The following is a 21836-nucleotide window of genomic DNA, read 5'->3' as shown; positions in this document are numbered from 1 at the left end:
GGTGAGGGGTGAGGGGCAGGGGCTTTGGGTGAGGGGTAAGGGGCAGCAGGGCTGAGGGGCAGGGGCTTTGGGTGAGGGGCAAGGGGCAGCAGGGCTGAGAGGCATGGGTTTGGGTGGGGGGCAAGGGCACAAGCAGGGCATCCTGCCATGTAACCCCTGCCCACATTTTGCTTTTCTAGCATGCTAGTACTTCAGCACCTTCCAAGGTAGATATTGTGGGTTTTTTTTCGGCACTCCGGCCAAAAAACCGTTGCCTACCCCTGCTCTAGAGAGATCTGGTTTGGTGCTCTCCCTGTATAGCACCTGCTTCTTCCACTGTTGGAAACGGGATACTGTCTTAGATGGACTGGATTATTAGTCTGACTCAGCATGGTACTTTTTATTTTAGAAAACTGAGCATTTAGCAGGTTTCTTAGTCAAATATTAGCAATGGATTGCCTTCTCAGTGCTCTTCTATCTTAAGTATTTTAAGACTTTATGAAGCTTAGACCATATTAATAAGGACTATTAATATTAATAGGGACTATTAATATTAATTTTGTTCTTCTTGCACAGACTTATAGCAGAAATTCCCAGCCTTCCTTTAAAGAAAATGTACTCATTTTGAGAGGTTTATGTAGAGCATAGTTCCCTTGTCTGGGCACTGCTCAGTAGAACAGTCCTTTGCTATCCATGTAAGTGTACCATGAGCATGGATGTCCTCTGGCCTAAAGGGACTGATGCACTGCATTTAAAAGGCAAGCTAGTCTCTGGTCAAGCTACTCATAGATAGCTGTGTTCCAGCTCCTATTTTCTAATAGAAAGTCAGTTCATTAGGAGGTTCTCTTTTTGTCCTGCTCTAGGGAGAGTATGTGAGCTTCATGACCTCCTGGTTCCTGTATGTTTTTAATTTTTTTCTTCCAGGTACAGCACAGAAGAATCTTGTACTACTGGTTTTAAACCTTCCTCTCCAGGATTGTTACACTTGTGGGATTTCCTTTCCTTTCCTTAATAGCCCATATGTAGCAGTAGAGTGTCCAGAAAGAGGATTTCTGGGTTAAAAACTGTTTTTCAGCAGTCTTCTTGATAATGAGCTTGCTTATTCTGCAGGAGGTTAGGGGCACATCTAGATGGGAGAAACAAAGGAAGAAGGTCCATTTCTCTTAAATGTCCTCCTCTCATTGCAGGAGGAGAAGGATTACTTTGTTACAAGAGGGGGGCTTCTGACTACCAGAACTGTCGCATTTCTCTTAGAAAGCTTTATTTAAGGGAAGGGAAAATGGAAAGCAATCTTACCAAGTGCATTGGGCAGGGCTGTTAACTAACAGAACAACTGCTCCTGCCTTTTGGACCTTTTGCGATTGTAGCAGGGCAAGCTCCCAGGGATGGCTGTGATGACCCCAATGGCCACAGGACCCCTGCTCCACTCTGGCTCCCTGGGTTACCCTTCCTTTTCTCTCTCCTGGCATGCCTTGATATAATTAGTTGATGTGTAAAAAGGAAGGCTACTATCAGGTCCCGGATCAAGTGTTTGTTTATCTTCTGGCCAGCAGGTCCGTCTCGGACCCTGCTCATCCCAATCCTGTCTCTCAAGTGTTAAGTGGGCTCTGCTGGCCCATTCATGCCCCCAGGGCAGCTGTTATCTTAAGGGCTGTTCATGGCCCCCATCTGTCCCTACAGCCATGCCCATGCCTTGCAGATGTTACTGGTTACAGATGTCACTTCATAGTTGGGCCTACTTAGGCCTCCATGCCCTTATTGGGGTCTTAGCCTTCCTGACTTCTGCCTCTTTACTTTAGCTGGGTTCTTTAGCCTAGGCCTGCTGCACTGGGCCTTGGCTTATGAAATGCAGCCCCAATCTTGGGCTCTGGACCCCAGCCCTGGTTTTTGCACCTCTCAGCTCTGGGTCTTTGGTCTTGACTTCACCTCTCTCAGTTCTAGGCACCTGGCCCCGGAGACTTTGCCCTTATCAGCTTTCTGCTCACCTGGTCTTGAGCCCTGGCCCTCAGCAGGGCTCCAAAACCTCATGAGCAATTTGGGCACCAGTATATGTGTGGTATGCCCGTTAAACACCCCACTGAGGCCTTCTCATTCACTCCTTATAGTCATTCCAAGTCCACTGGTAAATAAGCTTAAACAAAAATACAAGCACACTGGCTGTAACTAAAACCATCCCCACACTGAGTCATACGTCCCCAGAAGCTATAGGCCCTTTACTTGTAATTCCTAGGGCAGCTCCAGTGCCAGTTAGTCCCTTTTTAGCAGCCATCCTGCTTAGGAGCTTTCCCCTGCTACCTGCAAGGCCAGACTGCCTTCCAGCCTAACGGAAAACCTGTTTATCCCCTAAGTCCTGTCCCTTCTGGCCAGTCTGGCCTAACTGGCCTGAGCACAGGGACTGTTCATTAGACTGACTGGCCAGCTGCCTTTGTCTGGGCCACAGAAACCCTTCCCTTAAGGGCTCTGCTGGCTTTGTCGCCCTCTCCCAGTAACAGGGTGAGGGTTGCCTGTTACAAGAACTAATATAAATTGGAGGACTTACCCCCACTTAGGATCGACAGGATGTGTTTTCCTTTGTGAATGTCCTCCTATAGCATTACAACCTAAACCCCTGCTCCTATAGCATAGGAATGGAAAAAGGAAACTGGTGACCGTACTCTGTCTCCATAGTTGTGCTTTTATACCCCTCCCAGTAAGAAAGGGTAACAGACTGAAATAGATGATAGAGTAGTGAAGGGATGTAGTAGGGACTGCTAGCCAGGATGGGAGTGGTTTTCCTGAGGGCCTCTGGTGACAACAATCAAACTTAAAATCATAGAAAGATAGGATTGAATGGAACCACAGGAGGTCATTTAGTCTAATCCCTTGCTCCAAACGGAACCATCTCTGGCTTCACACATACATTCAAATGACCTGGGAGAATTGTCTGAGGTTTGTTCTCCTGGTAGGAAAAACTGAGCTGGAGATGCCCGAGCCCCTGAAGAGCAGGGAGCATGAGCTTGTGCTGATGCTATGCAGCCAGGGGGTTGCTGTCCACACATTTCAGCACGCTCTGTAGGATCCCTCAGTCTGCAGTCTACAGATTACAGCACTGCATAGAGCAGCCCTGATTTTTGGCCCTGACTGGTTGGGGGTAGCTTGTCTCCCTGCAGCACAATATAATGATTGTGAAGGGAGCACGTTTTGCTTGGCTGGATCAATAGAGTCTAGTCTGTGACTTGCTGCCCCCCCCACCCCCCTTTCTGTGGGGAAGAGGGGCAGGTAGCGAGAGCAACGCATGCTGGGATGCTGGAGGATTGTGCTGTGGTTTCTCTCAGAATGCTCAGTTATAGAGACTTTTGCTGTCCTGGGAGTTATTTAACCTTGGTTGTTCCCAGGTTATTTTTTTCTTGGAGCAGCCATTTTTGTTCTGGGAAAAAAATCTTGAACATCTGTACACTCATGGTTTCTCCTGGGAGATCAGTGATTGAAATACGTTTTGTCCTGCTCCTTAAAAATTCCTAGGTGGGAGATTCCGCAATCCGTAGGTAGTCTGTTTCAGTTTTTAATCGCCTTCAGAGTTGGAAAGGTCTTCCTAGTATGCAGCCTAATTTTTCCTTGTTGCAATTTAAAACTTTATTTCTTGTCATGTCCTCTCTATAACAATCCTTTATTTATTAAAGGATTGTCATGCAGTCCTTCCTCAGTCTTCTTTTCACCAGACTAAATAATAACAATTTTTCCAGCCTTTTATAGTAAAACATTTTTCTTAGATCTCTAATCATTTTGAGATGGTGTTTAACACTGAAAAATGCAAGGTTCTCCACCTTGGGAGGAAAAACCTGTAGCATCCTTATAGACTCGGCAGTGCTACACTGGCTAGCACTGTGGAAGAAAGAGACTTGGGGGTCATCATTGACCACAAGATGAACATGAGCCTGCAATGCGATGCTGTGGCTAGTAAAGCGACCAAAATAGTGGCTTGCATTCATAGATGCTTCTCAAGCAAATCCTGGGACGTCATTCTCCCCTTGTACTTGGCCTTGGTGAGGCTGCAGCTGGAGTATTGTATCCAGTTTTGGGCCCCACGATTCAAAAAGGATGTGGAGAAGCTTGAGAGAGTGCAGATAAGAGCCACGCGCATGATTAGAGGTCAGGAAAACAGATCTTACGACGACAGGCTGAGAGCTATGGGGCTCTTTAGCCTGGAAAAGTGCAGGCTCAGGGGTGATCTGATGGCCACCTATAAGTTTATCAGGGGTGACCACCAGTATCTGGGGGAACGTTTGTTCACCAGAGCGCCTCAAGGGATGATGAGTTCGAATGGTCATAAACTACTGCAAGACCATTTCAGGCTGGACATAAGGAAGAATTTCTTTACTGTCCGAGCCCACAAGGTCTGGAATAGCCTGCCATCGGAGGTGGTTCAAGCACCTACATTGAACACCTTCAAGAGAAAATTGGATGCTTATTTTGCTGGGATCCTATGACCCCAGCTGACTTCCTGCCCTTCGGGCAGGGGGCTGGACTCGATGATCTTCTGAGGTCCCTTCCAGCCCTAATGTCTATGAAATCTATGAAATTTTGGTTGCTCTTTACTGAATTGGATGCAAGACTGGACACCCAAAACTAGATGTGGTATTCCAAGCAAGGCCTCACCAGTGCTGAATAAAGTGGAAGAATCACTTTCCTTTACATGCAGGCAGAGATCCTATTAATACAATTCAATATGGTATTGGTTTGTTTTGCAAGAAGAGCATACTGTTGACTCGTGTTCAGCTTATGCTCCACTGCAACTCCTGTGTCCTTTTTCTGCAGTATTAAAACCTAGGCAGTTATTTCCCAAATTTGTATTTGTGTTTTTTATTGTTTTGTCCTAAGTGTAGGCCTTTGTAGTTGTCCATTTTGAATTTCATTTGATTTAATTTCAGACAGGTTTTCCAATTTATTAGGATCATTCTGAATCCTAATCCTAGGTTCCAGAGCATCTGCAGCTCCATTCAGTTAGGTGTCATATGCAGATTTGTTAATTGTGCACTCACCTATTCCAAATTATTAATGAAGCTTTTGAACAGTGCCAGACTCAGGACAGACCCCTGGGGAACCCCACTTACTATCTTCTCCCAACTAGACATCAAGCCAATGATGACTACTCTTTGAACATGATGATCCATCCAGTTATGTATTTTTACAGTATTTCTCTAGATTATATTTCCTTAGCTTACTAATGAAAATATCATGAGTGACAGTGTTGAAAGTCTTGCTAAAGTCAAGGTTTATCACAGCCCCTGATTGCTCCCCATTCACAAAACCTATTATCTTGTCATAAAGCGAAGTCAGGTTGGCCAAGCATGATTTGCTTTTGATGGATCTGTTGGCTGTTGCTGATCACTTTTTTTTTCTCTAGGTGCATACAAGTATAGTCGTAGGTCAGGTGGATTAGTCATAATTCCCTGGATTTTCCTTCATCTTTCTTAAAGATGGACACTATATTTGCCCTTTTGCAGGCATCCAAGACCATACCTCAACTCCACAAATTCTACAAGAGAACAACTTCACAGTTACCTCAGCCAATTCCTTGAGTACTCTAGGAGTCATTTCATTGGGCCCTGCTGACTTGAAAACAGTCAACTTTTCTAATTGCTAACCTGTTCTTTCCTTGCCTTAGGCTGGTGATCATCTATTCTCCAATCCTGGCTGCTTCCCTATTCCTTTCCCACTGTGCTAGTTGCCTAATACCTGAACTTATTTGTGAAGACTGAAGTTAAAAAAAAAAAAAAAAAAAAAAAAGCATTCAGTATTGCAGCCTTCTCTGCAGCATCCATTGTTAGGTTGCCCTATGCATTCAGTGAACTTCTTACACTTTCCTTGGTCCTCCTTTTAACGAGAGAAACGGATAACTAAGCTTGAAAACAACCAGCAGAAATTCCTACCACCTCTTGAGTTAAGAACAAATGCTAAGACTTATCACAACTTAGCTATCAAATGAAAACTAAATCATTACTAGTAGAATAAGAATTCAGGTCTGCTAAATATGTGAAAGGGCATATTTGAAATGGAGATACTTGTCTATAAGTCCTTACTCTCTCAAAATCAATTATGCATGTTATATATCATGAAGGTAGTTATTGGAAGACATGCAGATTAAAAATTGTTCTTTCACTCATTGCATTATTAATTTAGATCCTCTGAAATTTTGTCTGTAATTTTATCTTCCCTTTGCAGATACTGCACTCCAAGATACCTAGACTATGAGGATCTGGAACGTAAATACTGGAAGAACTTAACCTTTGTTGCACCCATCTATGGAGCAGATATCAATGGGAGCATTTACGATGAAGTATGTAGTCTTATACATGTTAGTTAACCTTCCAGTTGTAAATTGAAACTGAAAACCATCTCTGCTTTGGAAATTGTCTCTATAGATCCCTTGTTAGATTTCTAGTAAGCTTGGGGTTGGCTGTAGGTCTGAATGATCCAACTCATACAGGTTCTTCTCTTCTGATCCAGGAGATGCAGAATCCTTGTATGGTCTCAAGAGTTTTCTTCCTTTCAGCCTCTTCATTGTTTATTATATTGCCCTAGGTGCCATCCTACCAATGTCCTTTTATTATAAGGGATGGTAACATAGTTCTAACTAACCTGTTCTTGAAATAAATGTATTGTCCTATTTTTCCACTGGCAGGAAGGTTGCAATACTATTTTCACATCTGGAAGGTCTGTAACTTCCTAGAAATGCTTTGAAAATTGTTGCTTGTGAGTTAGAACAGAAAAGAGAGGAAATTTCGTAATACTGTGTTGTTGACATAGGTTGTTGACATAGGGTAACAAGTAATTCTTAGTACAGATCTTGCAATCAGAGGAATGTGAGGTAGTTATTAACACTATCCATGCCACTTAAAGAACCACCACCAAAAAAACCCAAACCCCAACACTTTGTTTTTAAGGTTGTAGTTCTACAATGAAACCATCAAATCAAGAGAGAGATGATTATCTCTTCAAGAACAGATCTAGGTTTCCCACTTGTGGAATAAGTCCTTTTGCCAAACAGGTCTAGTCTACAAGGGAAGTGGACCCACTGGTTGGTCTTAAGTTCCATGGGGACTTTCTGGGCTACCTTGTATTCTCTTCACTTTTCCTAAATTAGGGGTACTCAATCCCTGGGCTGCGGCCTGGAGCCAGGCCATGGCGGGTCAGCTGCTGGTCCACAGCATGGTCGGCTGTCAGACTGGAAGTGGCCATAGACCGCTAAACCATGGCCCCCAAGAGTCGGGCGGAGAGGCTGCGACTCCTGTAGGACCCATGGCAGTACAGGTTTTGGCCCCGCCCCGGGGGCAGGGGTATCCTTACCTGTCTGCTGGCCGGAAATTCCGGCCGTGGTTGGCTGTGACTGCTGGGCTGCAGTTTGCCAGGCCGCAGCTTAAAAACTTTGGGAACCCCTATCCTAAATCGTTTCACTCAGCGCTTCTAACCATGTTGCCTGTGTTCTCTCCAGTTACTGAAAGATGTAATCTTTAGCGGTGACAGATAGTTTGAGGCCCTGCCTATAATTCATATTTCTTGGCAGAAGACAATTTTCTTAGAGTGATTTTTAACAAGAGCTCTGAACACAATTGGGTTCAGTTAACAAAAATGGCACGTGAAGTCAGTTTCCAAGCTAGGTTAAGCTATTGAATGACAGTTATTAACCATTATTAAAGGATCCTTGTATGCCCAGTGGTCCATCTCCAAGGAAAAGTAGTAATCTAAACATACAGAAAGTTTTGAATATCTGTAGAAAAATGATTTAGAGAGCAAATGTAAGGGGGCACTGCATTGGGGGACAGGACACTGAGCTTTCAGAACATGGAAAGGGGTAGCTTGTGTCTCGACAGCAAACGGCTCAAAAGAATCTGAACAGAAAGGGGACTGAGAACATTGCATTTTCAAGAAGTAGAAACTAGTTTGTTTTATTTTAATTCCACTTCATCCTGTTTATAATAAGTTTTGATTTTGTTAAGAATACTCTTATATGGGAAACTAAGGGTGGAACGTTTCTGGAACCCACTACCTCATCCTCAGTTGGGGGGCATGGGCAGAGGTTTGCTGTCCCAAGGATCTGTGTTGGCAGTATGCTACAGTAAATAAACAAGGGAAGAAGCCAGAAGACCAAGGGACAAGCAAAAAATATGACAACACTGAACAGAGGAATAATAGGGACTGATGGTGGGGATGGAAGAAATAGACATGGAAAAAAAACGGGCGAAAGAGAGAAAGAAGAATGATTATTATTTAGATGTATATCCTGCCATATCACAAAAGCTCAGAGTCTTTACAATAAACAAACAAACCATAGACGGGATTCCCCACATAGAGTACCCCAAAACCCAAGAACTGCAACTTCTTCACACCCCCAACACCTCTCCTTCTTTAACTGCCCCACTTCACACTCAAAGGAAATTCCTCCATCCCCAGTATCCCTTCCAAGTCCACATATCTTCTCCTATCCCCTGTGGCTGTTGCCCCCGCCACCCGCTTCCCCTTCAAAAAACAAAACGAACTTGGATCCACCCTAACTCCTCCCCTGCTCCCCCGCAGTAAACACAATACTAAATTCAAAAGAAGATTCGTGTGCCTGCCTCTGTCATCCCCGAAGGCCAGTGCCACAGGGTACCCTTTGGCATTATCCCAGGGTAATGCCTACCCACGGAGACTTCCCAGCTTTGCAGGACCTACAGGCTGCTTGGGTCCTCCTTCCTTTCAGGTGGCCAAGATGGTGTCTAGGCTGGGTCCCAGCTCACTCTCCTTCCCTCCCCAGGAAGTAGTGATAGCAGCAGTTCTTCAGTCCAGAATGGACACATCAGAAATGGCGTGGCATGCAGTCCATAGCTAGGCCCAAAGGAATTTGGTAGAAAGGGAGCAGCATGGCCCTGTTACCAAATTATTACTTGTGGGGGGGGAGGGGGAAGGTTGTGACTAGAAAAGTGGGGTATTATTTATAAGAATGTTTTAATTCAAGACAGAGTTTTATTGCCCAAATTATTCTTTGTCCAGCAGATGGTGCTGTTGGGCAACTAATAGGTTTTAAGTTTATAATGCTTGAAGGCAGTGCTAAAGGAGAAGCTTCTTGACTAGATCCTGAATCTAGAGACTGCTTTTGCCTTTGTTAATTTCAGGATTATCATTTATCCAAAAAGAATGAATGAAGTACAAGTATTTACCATTTTGCTCAAAGAATGATACAAAGGAGATGGCATAATCAGTTTCTCAGACCAAACAATTTGTGATAAAGGAAACATATTATTTATATTTAATAAAATGAGGAAAAACAATTCAAACAACATACTGTAAAGCAACACAATTATCAAAACACAATAAAGCAAATGTTTACCTCTTTTTTTTTTTTTTTTTTTTTTTTTTTTAAAGGCCAGATAAGGACATATATAATAACTCACAGATTAGATGTTGCATCTTTGGGTTTGTAATAATTCATTATCCTGTATGCATGCAGTCTAATATTCAGAAGTAGAGGTAAAAGTTGCAGTAATCCAGGTCCATTTTTTTTTTTTGTTTAAAAAACTGTCCTTTACATGATTTTGAGTAGGACTAATTCTGAAAATACTATGTTTAATTTTATATTAAAGTTATCTCTGAAACATTATATACTCTGGTATTTTTTTTAATTATTAAAAACTGGTTTGTCAGTATTTCTGAAATCCATCACTCTCCAGGTCCTTGGACAGTTGCTCATTTCTAGCATATAGAAAAATAGCTTAGAAGTACGAGCATACATGTGTTCCAGCCCCCTGGCTGGAGAGCTACACAGGCAAGCTCTCCAGCCAGGGGGCACTAGATGGGTGCTCCGTGGGCCACTGCTGCCCTTAACGGAGCCCATTATTAGACTGCCTGTCCTTTTCTTTTGTCTGGGAAGGGGCAGGCTGTCAAGAGGCAGTTTTCCAGCTTTTAAATCCACATGTGTACAGCCCAGATGGGCTGCACAACAGGAGTGATATTAAAACCTGAGATATACAGGGAAGCAGGACTGAGGGGAGCCTCTCTGACCCTGATCCTGGCTCCTCAGCTTTTAAATCACTGTGTGTGCTGCCCAGCTGGCAGTCTGGGGAAGCACAAGGAACATTGCTCTACTGTCCACACCCTCCTGGATCAGACTTGGAGGAGGGTGAAGTGTACAAGCTTTCATTCCTGAAAGAGAGTTTCTCTCACAGGGGAAGTCTTCCGGGTTGACCTGGAAGATATTACTCTGAGTGAGCATATTTCCCACTGGGAAATGGAATGAACACTTACATGTTCATAGTTTCTACTATGGGAGAGTGCCTGTACATGGCCCTGGTGCTTAGAAAGAGAGAATAGCAATACTTTTGTTGTTTTTTCTTTATGTCAAGGAATGATAGAAGGTAAGAGGTTTAGAGGAAGGATCATAATTGTAAATTCTGGAATAAAAAATGGCAAAAGGAATAAAGCTGTAAAGTAATTTTTATATTCTTGCAACCTGCAGAATTAATACAAACTAGACAAGAAAGGGAGAAGGGATGAGCTGGGTAACTTTAGACCAGTCAGTCTTACCTCTATTCCTGGGAAAATGCTAGAGAAAATGATCAAGGAACACATTTGTGCAGGCCCAGCAGGAGAAACGATGCTGAGGGGAAACCAGTATGGGTTTGTCGCAGGTAGATCCTGCCTGACAAACCTTGTAGCCTTCTGTGACCAGGTCACGCACTGCCTGGATGCGGGAGCTGAGGCTGATGTCATCTTCCTGGACTTTAGGAAGGCCTTTGACACAGTTTTGCACCCTATCCTCATTGGGAAGCTAGCAGACTGTGGAGTGGATGCCTACACGGTTAGGTGGGTGGCCAACTGGCTTAGGGACCGCACCCAGAGAGTGGTGGTGGATGGTTCCTTCTCGGCCTGGAGGGAGGTGGGCAGTGGGGTCCTGCAGGGTTCGGTCCTTGGACCGATATTTTTCAATATCTTCATCAGCGATTTGGACGAGGGCGTGGAGAGCACCCTCTCCAAGTTCACTGATGATACCAAGTTATGGGGTAAAGTTAGTACACCAGAGGGCAGGGAGCAGATTCAGGCTGATCTGGACTGGTTGGATCAATGGGCAGAGAGAAATAGGATGCAGTTTAATAAAGATAAATGTAAGGTACTCCACCTGGGAAGGAGGAACCCCCAGCACACCTTTAGGTTGGGGAGTGTCCTTCTCAGCAGCTCGGAGGCAGAGAGGGATCTTGGAGTCATAATTGACTCCAAGATGAACATGAGCTGGTAGTGTAACGAGGCTATCAACAAGGCCAATCGCACCTTGTCGTGCTTTAGCAGGTGCATGACTAATAGAACAAAGGAGGTGATGCTCCCCCTCTATGCAGCACTGGTCAGGCTGCAGTTGGAGTACTGTGTCCAGTTTTGGGCGCTGCACTTCAAGAGGGACGTGGGGAATCTTGAGAGGGTCCAGAGGAGGGCCACTCACAAGATTAGTGGCCTTCGTGATGGACCCTACAGGGGGAATTTGAGAGAGCTGAATCTCTTCAGCCTTCACAAGAGACGGCTGAGGGGAGATCTTGTGGCCACCTATAAATTTATTAGGGGAGGTCAGTGGGGAATAGGTGAAGCGCTGTTTACTAAGGCGCCCCAGGGAGTGACTAGGAATAACGGATGTAAACTAGTTGAGAGTAGATTTAGGTTAGATATTAGGAAGAAATTTTTCACAGTAAGGGTGGCCAGGATCTGGAATGGGCTTCCAAGAGAGGTGGTGCTATCACCTAGCTTGGAGGTCTTCAAGAGGAGGCTAGATGGTCATCTGACCTCGGTCCTCTTTCCTGCCAGGGGTAGGGGGTCAGACACGATGATCCATTGTGGTCCCTTCTGACTCTACAATCTATGAATCTGTAAACTTTGATCTTCTGATTTATGATGTTACCAGGTCAAAGATCCTCTGAAGCCTAGTGGGCCATAGGGCAGGCACAGTTAGGGCCTGTCAAATTCTGGCCATTTTTGACTCCTCAGCCTGAATGACTAAAGAACCTACAGCCAGGTTGACTTGTAGGGAGAAGAGCAGGCTTGGGAGCTACGTGGTAGCCAAGCATTTGGCATAAGTCCAAAGTGGGATTCAAACTTATAACTTTGGAACCATAACAAGATGCCTTAACTACACTGCTAATGCACCCCAAAGTATTATTACCAGAGATCCTTAGAAATATAGCGTGTTATTTCATGGTTAACTGTCTGTCTACTTTGTTCACCAGTTTAATTTCTGTTCCATTCACTTCTGTGTGTTTTCAGAACAAGTACTATTTTAAAATATTCTGAGTTTATAAAAATTTAACACAGAAAATTTAATATATTATGTTGTCCTTTGTGTCCTTTTTTTCAACATTTGATTACAGAGCTTTGTAAGAAAAGAACAACCTAGTTGACTTGAGAAATAATTTAGGAAAGCATTGCATGAAAGGATAAATAACAGCATTGGATATATGTTAAGGTCACGATTTCCTGTATTTTTCTAGATAAACTGGGAAGCTTTTAAAAATGTTAGACAAGTACTCAGAGGGCTGGGCTGTTTTTGGATTATTATTATTGCATCAGCTCATTCTGGGTAAAAGTGTTTGTGCCTGGTCAACCCTAAAGCTTACCTTGTTAATAGCATTAGTATAATAGCATTAATTATATAATAGTATCAGTATGGGCTGACAGAAGTGCGACTGAAAAAGGAGTAAGAGATTGTAAAACAAACCAACAAAAAACCCCAACATATTCCAAAAGTTGAATTTAAAGGGCATTCTGTTATGATTGAGTGCAGTTATTTCAAGGCACTTGTCTTTACTATAGCATTTAGTTTTAGTTGATCTATTCAGGTTATTCCACTTGAGCCAGGGTAGCTTGAGTAAGAATAGCTGCACTATGAAGCAATATTTAAAATATACAAAATCAAGTGAGTGTTCTTTTGGGAGGAAGAGGTCCAAGGCACAAGAGAGATGATTAAATTAGGCTGTGACTTTAACTCCTTTGGGAACTCTGCCTGGCAATAAATCCTACAGTGTTGGTCATTCTTGAAGGTTTTCGACTGATTTGGTGAGTTGTTGCTAGTCAGTCCTTCCCCTTGCATTGTGATCCCAGCCGATTGCAGGAACCCCGAACATCATTCCCTCATATGAAATCTTAGGGAAAGGGGATGGTAAAAGGGTTGGGGGAGGTTGTTTCTTTTGGTGTTCCTGACATTAGCAGGCCTCATTCCCATTTCCCTGGTGGGGAAAATTTCACCTTTCCTAGGCGTCTTTTCTCTAATTCCATTTTTAGTTCCAGTTTGTGAGAATCTGAGTGGATTGTAAATGGAAGTAATATGAGGTCTGTTCTTTTTGTTCAATCTATATTCTTTTGGAAAGAAATCTTGGGACTCTACCAAAGTTTGTATTCCATAAGCGTCCTTCATTTTATAAGGGGTGCTGAAGCTAAAATTGTTGGGAGAAGATATTGGGTGTGGTACAGCTCTGTATAAAAAGAGATATGAGCTGAAAAGGATTGTGCAGGGCCTTCAATATGAAAATGAGAATTTTGACTTTGCTGCAGAAAGGAAAGAGGAACCAGTTAATACCATATTTACTTAAATATAAGACAAGGTTCACCCCTAACATGTTGGGGCGGGGGAGGGGGAGCTCCTCCTCTTATATCCACTCATAAGGAAACTTCATTAAATGCATTGTTAGCCAATAAACTGCCAAAAGCAGTATGTGCTCTGTAATGGGAACCAGCTATGATGTTGGTTAAATGCAGTCAACACTAAGTATTACTATAAAACACACGGGTGATGTTGAGCAAATATACTAATGGGAACCTACCACAAGGATACGTTAGTGCAACCCATCTGAATAAGATTTATGGTTGTCATGGTCAGATACAACATTGAATACATTCTGACTTTCTCTTTACTCCTACAGCTGAGCTGCGCCTCTGTCCCATTTCCAATATTCCTATTTCTTCACTAGCCTTAAATGTCTGGCAAAAATCACCAAACAATAACAAATTATATATTTTTTTCATATATAGGATCTAATTATTGGTGGGGGAAGGGGAAGTTCTCTAATATTCAAGGTTATCTTGTATTAAAGGAAATATGGTGTACTCAGAAAAAGAAGTGAAGATGACAAATTTTGCAGAAGGCTTTTTTTTCTTAAGGGAACTCAAAGGGAGAGCAGTATCCATGTTACAGGGGTCGGGTAGGAGGAAGTTGTGTTGTCAGACCCAGAATGTGATGGTTGTGAAAAGAGATTCCTTAGTTTCCACTGTGGTGTCCACAGAGACTCATGCAGCGCTTCTATTCTAAATATCTGACAGCTTGGTGAATTATTGCTGTCTTTGCTCAGCTACTGAATTGAGGCTTTTTCATTCTGAGGAATTTTCATGGTACTTTGTAAATAAAAATGCCCCAGTGGATTGAGTTATCTATTGCTATGGAAGCATCCATAACTTGAGAAGACAAAAGTGGTATTGTCCTTGCTTGCTTTTTCAGTCCATGTTGTTGGACTGGCCTTATGCCACAAGTTACAAATTGTGACCATCTTGACTGAAGCTCTCAGAAAAATACTAAGGTTGTTTTTTTTTTAATTGAATTTTAGTAATTCCTTACAGTGGAAGAGGGCTATGGTGTGCTCTCACTCAAGAAACCTAGTCTGGTGCTGACAGTTGGGATGTCAACCTGTGTCCCCTCTCGTTTCTTGGGAAGGGTAGTGAATAGCTTGTGACAGGACATCTAATAGTTCCTTGGTGCCACAGCCTTCCTTGACCACAGTTTGGATACAGACTTGGGCCTGGGCTTGAAACTGTAGTTTATTTCCAATCTCCTACCAGTAGGGAAGGACAGTGTATCTTCTGGTTCTTCTGGATTTGCCACCAGGCTTGAACACAGTTAGCTGTGAGGTTTTTGTCATCTCACTTGCTTTTCCTACTCGCGTTGGCTAAGGCTGCTCTGGAATTATTCCATCTCTGTCTCTTTGTGAGAATGCCAATGATAGTTGTTGGTAATTGCTCATCTGCCTTGAGGGCTTCCTTTCATAGAGCCAGTAACATACAGACTGTGCTGTTATCCCTCTTTTAATATGTCTGACTCCACTGGGTAGGTCAGTGAGGAACTAATGATTCAGTGTTACGACACCTGATACCTTTAATCTCCTATGGCCAGAGCAGTAGAATGAATTACTGAAAGACTAGGTGAACTTGAGGCTTGACTAGGAGCCAGTTGGCCCCAGTCTGAGATAAAGCTGAAGAGCAGTTGGAAGAACTGTCAGAATTAATGAAGAGCCTGTGATTTGCCATTTGTTAACAATTGTGGTGACAGCCCAGGATACAACAAACACCTATCCTACAAAGCCAGGGTACATTGTTTTTTGCCAAAATTAAGTTCCTGTAATGAACTGTACATAGAGTTGTTTGGTGATTCCCAGTGGCTGCAATTCAGAATATAAGTTTTAACCTAAGAAGTCCTAACTGGTCTGGGACATAATTAACATGAGATCCTTTCTTTCTGTTGCATACTGACAGTTGTAATTAATAGATGCATATGGGCAGGAGTCACCCTCAGTACTGGCTTTGGCTTTGGAACTCATTCCCAACCCTACCTGTCAGTGTTCTGTATATCGTATCATCCCAGGGATGCTGGAAAACTCATCTTTTCTATCTGTTTCTTTAGCTAAGGAGAGGACACAGCTTAATGAAGGAATTTGTTTTTCTGTATTATTCTTTGTGTGTTTAACTTACAGAGTAGATGCCCAGATCATTAATTCTTTTCTAGAGTTGTGTTTTATAGATTTTGAAGAAATACTAAAAATAAATAACCAGCTACATGTATGTAATAGGTGTTCAAGCACAGGTTGTTCTGTGCATCTTTTCCTTTTCCTTTCTTTAAATCTTTTGCATGGGCAACATTTTATTCTTCCTCTAATGCTTTTTTTTCTGAGCTATTTAAATTAGTCATACATTTTTTTTATGACAGTAGCGGAACAAATAACTTATTTGTCAGGTTATTGGAATTATTCTATATAATAACCAAAGGGAAAATTCAGTGCACAACCAGCATAGAGCGTAATGCATACAAACAGAAATTACTTTTCAAAGCAGGAGCACAGCAGACTGTTAGTTGATCAGTAAAAATGAAAAGCAAAGAATTGTATTGTACCACCCATTGTAATTACCTTTTTAAAGAGAAAATGAATAGAAGTTAATTGCATGTCGGACCTATTTTATTAATCTATTTTATTCATATCATGGAAGGCTGTAGAAGTACTCCTCACTCTATTTAAATTCTTGAACTATATATCTTTCTCTTTAGATCTGTAAAGCTGCACTTTTTTAGTTCCCTTGAGAAAAGTCTACAGCTTTTTTGGAAATTGAGAGAGTTTTTAAGCATTTCCTAGAGCTGACAGTGAGCTTTCTCCTTACACCTCCACGTTGTACTGAAAATGGATTCAGATGCTATTAATAGAGCCACAGGCACTCTGGCTATCATTTACAGTAACTGAGTCACCCAACAGATTAGTTGTTGTCATTGTTGTCCTTTGGGGTTAAAGAATACTGCATTTCATTTTATGGTTGAGGTGCTCAGTGGTAGGTTCTTGGGTGGCTGCTAAGTTTTGTTTTGTTTTTCGTTTTTTTGGTTGTTTTTTTTTTTTTTATCCGGGATGGACAGGCTGGACAGATAATGGTGGATCTCGTGCCCTGGAAGGGCTGATGTTGATACCAAAATGTTTGTTTTAGATGCTTGCACTTTGCAGCCCTGATGCATTTAGTATTCAGAGCTAGTTATGCCACTATGAACCAAGCATAAATAAACCAATGTATTTTTAGATACCCATTATCTGGCAACCAATTAAGCTGTTTTTGCCCAAACTGTGTAAACTTTTCCTTCCAGGCTGAGAACTTTTATGGCACAAATGAAGTTGTATTGAATAAATGAAAATAGATGCCATATGTAAAATGTAGACATGATGCTTATTTTGTTGCCCATGATTGTCTAGAGATTTACTTTTCTGCTGGTGGTGGGGGAAGCACCAGAAAACTACAGATAAAATAAATTGGCATCATAAAAGCTGATGACTTGGCGCAGTGTAAAATAATTGGATCTACTATAAAAAAATGTAGATAACATGCTACCATAATGCTTCCTTAATTATTGGTAAGAAAACATCATTTGGGGGCACAGTAGTGGCTTCATTGTCAAGTTTTGTTTCAGCTTTCCACTAAAGTCTTTTTGTACAAAAAGAATAGGGGCATAGGGCATGGGCCCACATTTACAGAACATAATATATGAGCCATGGTTTAATTCCCTGGGTTTTTTCAAATAAATCCATAAATTAACTTAAGTAATAATTAAAATTGGTTCTGTAATCAAATTTTGTACAGTTACTAATCTGAGGTTTTAAAACTGTTGATTTTAACAGCATCTCAGGGAAAAGTTACTACTTAACAGTAACTAGGTTCACCAGGAGATGGAGACAACAGCCCAAAGGTAAGTAAAGAGCCAGGAGACTTGTGCAACACTTAAACAGTAGTATTGGAAGCCTTACCAGTGTTTACTGGGAGATAGTCTATTGGACAATCGGATACCTGAAATGTTTATATACTAATGAGGGAAACATGGGGAATAAACGGGAAGAATTAGAGGTCCAAGTACAATTGAGGAATTATGATGTGATTGGGATAATGGGTGTGGTGGGATAGCTCACATGACTGGAGTAGTCATGGATGGGTGTACGTTGTTCAGGAGGTGCAGGTAGCAGAAAAAGGAGGTGCTACCCTATATAGAAATGAGATGTACATATGTTTTGAGGTGCAGTATGAAGTGGGAGGTAGGCCTGTTTGAAGCCTGTGGGTAAAGGTCAGAGGGCAGAGCAGTAGGGTGGATGTCATGGTGGGCATCTGCTATAGGCCACAACCAATAGAAGTTTCCAAATTGCAGGACCTGGTTCTCATGGGGGACTTAACTACCATAACATCTGCTTGGAGGAAAACACAGCAGTGCTTAAGCAGACCAGCAGATTCCTGCAGAGTGTTAGGCATAACTTTTTAGTACACGTGGTGGGGAGACTCATGAGTGGGGATGCTCTACTCAACTTGCAGCTCACAAACAACGAAGAATTGGTTGAGAATTTGAAGATGGAAAGTAACTTGGGTAATGGTGACCATGAAATTATAGCATTCAAAATCCTTAAGGGATGAAGGAAGGAGAGCAGCAGAATAAGGACACTGGTTTTCAAAAAAGGTTTCTTTAATCAACTCAAGAAACTGGTAGGCAAGATTCCCAAGAGGCAAGTCTGAGAGGGGAAAAGGAGTTCAGTAGAGCTGGCTGTACTTCAAAGAAGTCATATTAAGAGAGTGGGAGTAAGCTACTTTAATGCAACTGAAGAATGGGAGGTGCAACAGGATATCAGCCTGTTAGACAGTACTCTCCTTAGTGAGTTGAACCTTGAAAAGGAATCCTACAAAAAGTGAAAACTTGATCATGTTACTAGGGACGAGTATAAGAGTATCTCATGGGTTTGTAGGGGGAAAATGAGGAAAGCCAAGGCATGATTTGAGATGCAACTGGCACGGCACATACAAGGAAATAAAATGGCATTCTCTGAGTATGTTAAAAGTAAGTGGAAAACCAGAGAAACCATAGGTCTCCTATGGGATGCAGAAGACATTAGTTAGGGATGATAAAGAGAAGACTGAAATATTTTTACTTCACTCTTCACAAATAGGGTCTGGTACCAGATGGTGAGTACAGTCAGCAGCAAAGATGGGGAATGAGGCAAACACCTTTGAGCAGTAAAAGAACAGGTTAGGGATTACTTAAAGAAGCTAGATGCTTTCATTTGGGTAGGCCCAGATGCACCCTAAAGTGCTGAAGGAATTTGCTGAGGTAATTCCCATAGCCAATTCCATTGGCTGTCTTCTTAGAGAACTTATAGAGTGAGGTCTGGATGGTTGAAAAAAGGCAAATAGTGCCCATCTTTCTCTTAAAAAAAACAAAACAAAACAAAAAAAAAAACCAACCAAAAAACAAACAAACAAAAAACCAATAGAGCATGTCTTTAACAAACCTATTTTGAAACATCTGGTGGCTTTCAACCTGTGGTCCACAGACCCCTGGGGGTCTGCAGACTGTCTAAGGGGTCTGTGAAAGATGACTATGATCAATCAAAAGTATTTGAATACCCACACTTACAATTGAAAGGGGTTTGAACCTCCATTCAGAAATTTTTAGGGGTCTGCAAATTAAAGTTTTAAAACTACTGATCTAGACAATAATATGATGATCAGGAACAGCCAGCATGGATTCAACAACGGGAAGTCATGCCTGACCAACTGGATTTCTTTCTATGACAAAGTGACAGGCTCTGTGCATGGGGGGAGAACAACGGATATGATATACCTTGACTTTAGCAAGTCTTTTGACACAATCTTCCATGATATTTTTATTAACAAGCCAAGGAAATACGGACTAGATAAGTTCTGCAAGGTAGATACAAAACTGGTCTGATCATCCTTCTCAATGTGTAGAATGGCAAGGGTTCTGTACTGGGTCTGGTATTGTTTAAAATCTACACTTTGGACAGAATAGTTGGATTCACAGATGTGGGAAATCACTCCTACCTGCATTCAAGAATACAGACTGGAGAGTGATTTCTTGGTTCTCTGCAGTATTGCAGCCTAAGGATCTGTAGGTTACAATAGACCATAAGCTGAGTATGAGCCAACAGTGTGATCTCATTGCCAAAAAAGCCAACAGCATACTCGGCTGTGTTAACAGGAGTCTTGCTTGCAAATCAAGGGAAGTGATTTTTCCTATCTATTTGGCACTCTTGACGTCTCACCTGGAGTACTGTGTACAGTTTTAGACCTCATACTTTAAGAAAAATGGGCAGATTGGAAAGGGTCAAGCTGAGAGTGACAAAAATGATTAGAGGCCTGGGAAGCATGGCTTATGGTGAAAGGCTGAAAGAGAGAGGGCTGTTTTAGTTTGGAGGAGAGAAGACTGAGGGGGAATTTGATAATAGGTTTCAAATATGGGGAGGGTAGTTATAGAGAGGTTGGAGATGGTCCTTTCTTTGTGGCTGTATGGGACAAGATGAGCAGTGGCTTCAAGCTTCAGCAGAGGAAATTGATGTTGGACATTAGAAGGAACTTTTTGACTGTTAGGGTGGTCAAGCATTGGAACAGGCTATCTAAAGAAGTTGTGGAATCTCCTGTCCCCAAAATTTTCAAGATCAGGTTACTTCCCTGGGATAGTTCAGTCAGGGATGGTCCTGTTGAGCAGGGGGCTGGACTAGATGACCTCATGAGTGAATTCCATTCCTAGTTTGCAATTATGTTCATTTTAGATTTAGCAGCAATACGTAAAAAAGAACTTTTTTCATTACAAATATTTTGTTACATTAATGCATTAGAATATAACTTGATTTTTTAAAGTGTTGGAAGAAAATTTTGAAAATAAGAATTGTTAGCTATCTGGCTTCTTTCACAAAGAACATAATCTTTGTAAAAGCTATAGCTAGTTCAGGGGTAGATGCCATTCCTCATTAACATAGCCACTGCAGGCACAGATTCTTCCTGAAAAATAACAAGTTGGAATGAATGACATCATTATATGGCATATCAGTACAGCCTGTTGCATGTGTAATATACTTGATTTAAAATCTCAAGGTCAAGGAAATGAAAAGCAAAATCATGAACATGCTCCCTTCCTTTTTCTCCTTCACTTCCTCTTCCACAAGACACTCATCTCAGTCTGTGCAGAATCGACCTGCTTCCGGGGCAGTGTTGCAACCTCAGTTTTGCAGCATTTAAGGATGCCAGCCTTCCCCCACACCTTTCCCTAAACTTGAGTAAGATTTCCCAGAACCAAGTAGAGGTCCTCATTAGATGGGAGGAGTCTGGTTTGTTTGATTTTCATGGCAGGAGGCATGATTGTGGGATAGTGTGTTAGATCTAACTGTGCCTTGTTGCTGGCATAGGGGGGCCTGATCCTGGTCTCCCCTTGTATCCACAAAAAGCAGGCTCCCACATTGGGTTAGCCCCCTTTGTTAAGGGGGCTCCCAGCTGCAGGGATCATGCACAGTTGGGACTGAGAGCTCCGTCAGCTGTGGGATCTGTAGCCCCCACATCTGTGTAGTGCTGCTGCAGTCTCCCAGCCGTGGGGGTGTGTGGAGCACCCTATGGATAAGAGAGAGCAGTGGCTGGGAGATTGCAGTAGCTGCAGTCTCCCAGCCACAGATTGCCTACACATGTATATTTAACCTAGATAGAAACCAGCTGTAAAGATATTACACATATTTGAGCAATAACTTTATAGTTGGTTGGCCATTTTTAAGGCACAATAGTTAATTTGCATGTATAGCCAGTTTAAATTATTGTGCAATTAAGAAGGTAATTGTGCAATAGATATAATGTGTAGAAGGGGCCTTAAAGAATGGCCTTAAAAACCTGGGGGAATTAAGCATGTGTTTAAGTGCTGGCCTGATTATTGTACTCACGAAGTATGGTCTCTTTCTCTTCACTTTTATGGAACAGGTTTGATCTCAGTTAGATTTATTTTTATATACTGAGAGATGCATTGTAATATGAGATTCAAATTTGTATTTAGTCAGTGAATTAAAAAAACCCAAGAATGACACCAAGTGTTTTAGATGCAAATTCATATTAACTATAATTGTAGTAAAATGCCAGAAATCCCATGCTGTTGTTCAGAACAATACCTCTTAAGTAGCTTTTTTATTTAAGTTCTTACCCCCCAAAAAGATTGTAATTGCTTCCAGGCATTTTATTTTTGTTGTGGCTATATTGGTAGTCCATGAGGTTTCATGTACTAAGTGCTAGACAAACACAGAGGACAGTTTCTTCTCTGA

The 21836-nt window shown here is 42.0% G+C and overlaps 1 protein-coding gene across 9 annotated transcripts in view; it reads left to right on the top strand.

Annotated features, from left to right (window-relative positions):
* Positions 1–21836, top strand: part of KDM4C (lysine demethylase 4C) — a 502970-nt gene that overhangs the window by 55550 nt on the left and 425584 nt on the right. For 8 of the 9 annotated variants that reach the window (XM_006018370.3, XM_025197539.1, XM_025197541.1 and 5 more), the window contains exon 5: positions 6181–6295. In XM_006018370.3, the coding sequence (XP_006018432.1) occupies positions 6181–6295 (115 nt within the window). Of the gene's footprint in view, positions 1–6180; positions 6296–17384; positions 17451–21836 lie in introns of those variants that run through there. The other variant, XM_014517278.2, reaches the window with a different exon arrangement.

The sequence above is a fragment of the Alligator sinensis genome, unplaced genomic scaffold (assembly GCF_000455745.1).
Source record: "Alligator sinensis unplaced genomic scaffold, ASM45574v1 scaffold392_1, whole genome shotgun sequence".
NCBI lineage: Eukaryota > Metazoa > Chordata > Crocodylia > Alligatoridae > Alligator > Alligator sinensis.
Note: the sequence above shows the minus strand (reverse complement) of the source record. Positions and strands in the feature narration are given on the sequence as shown.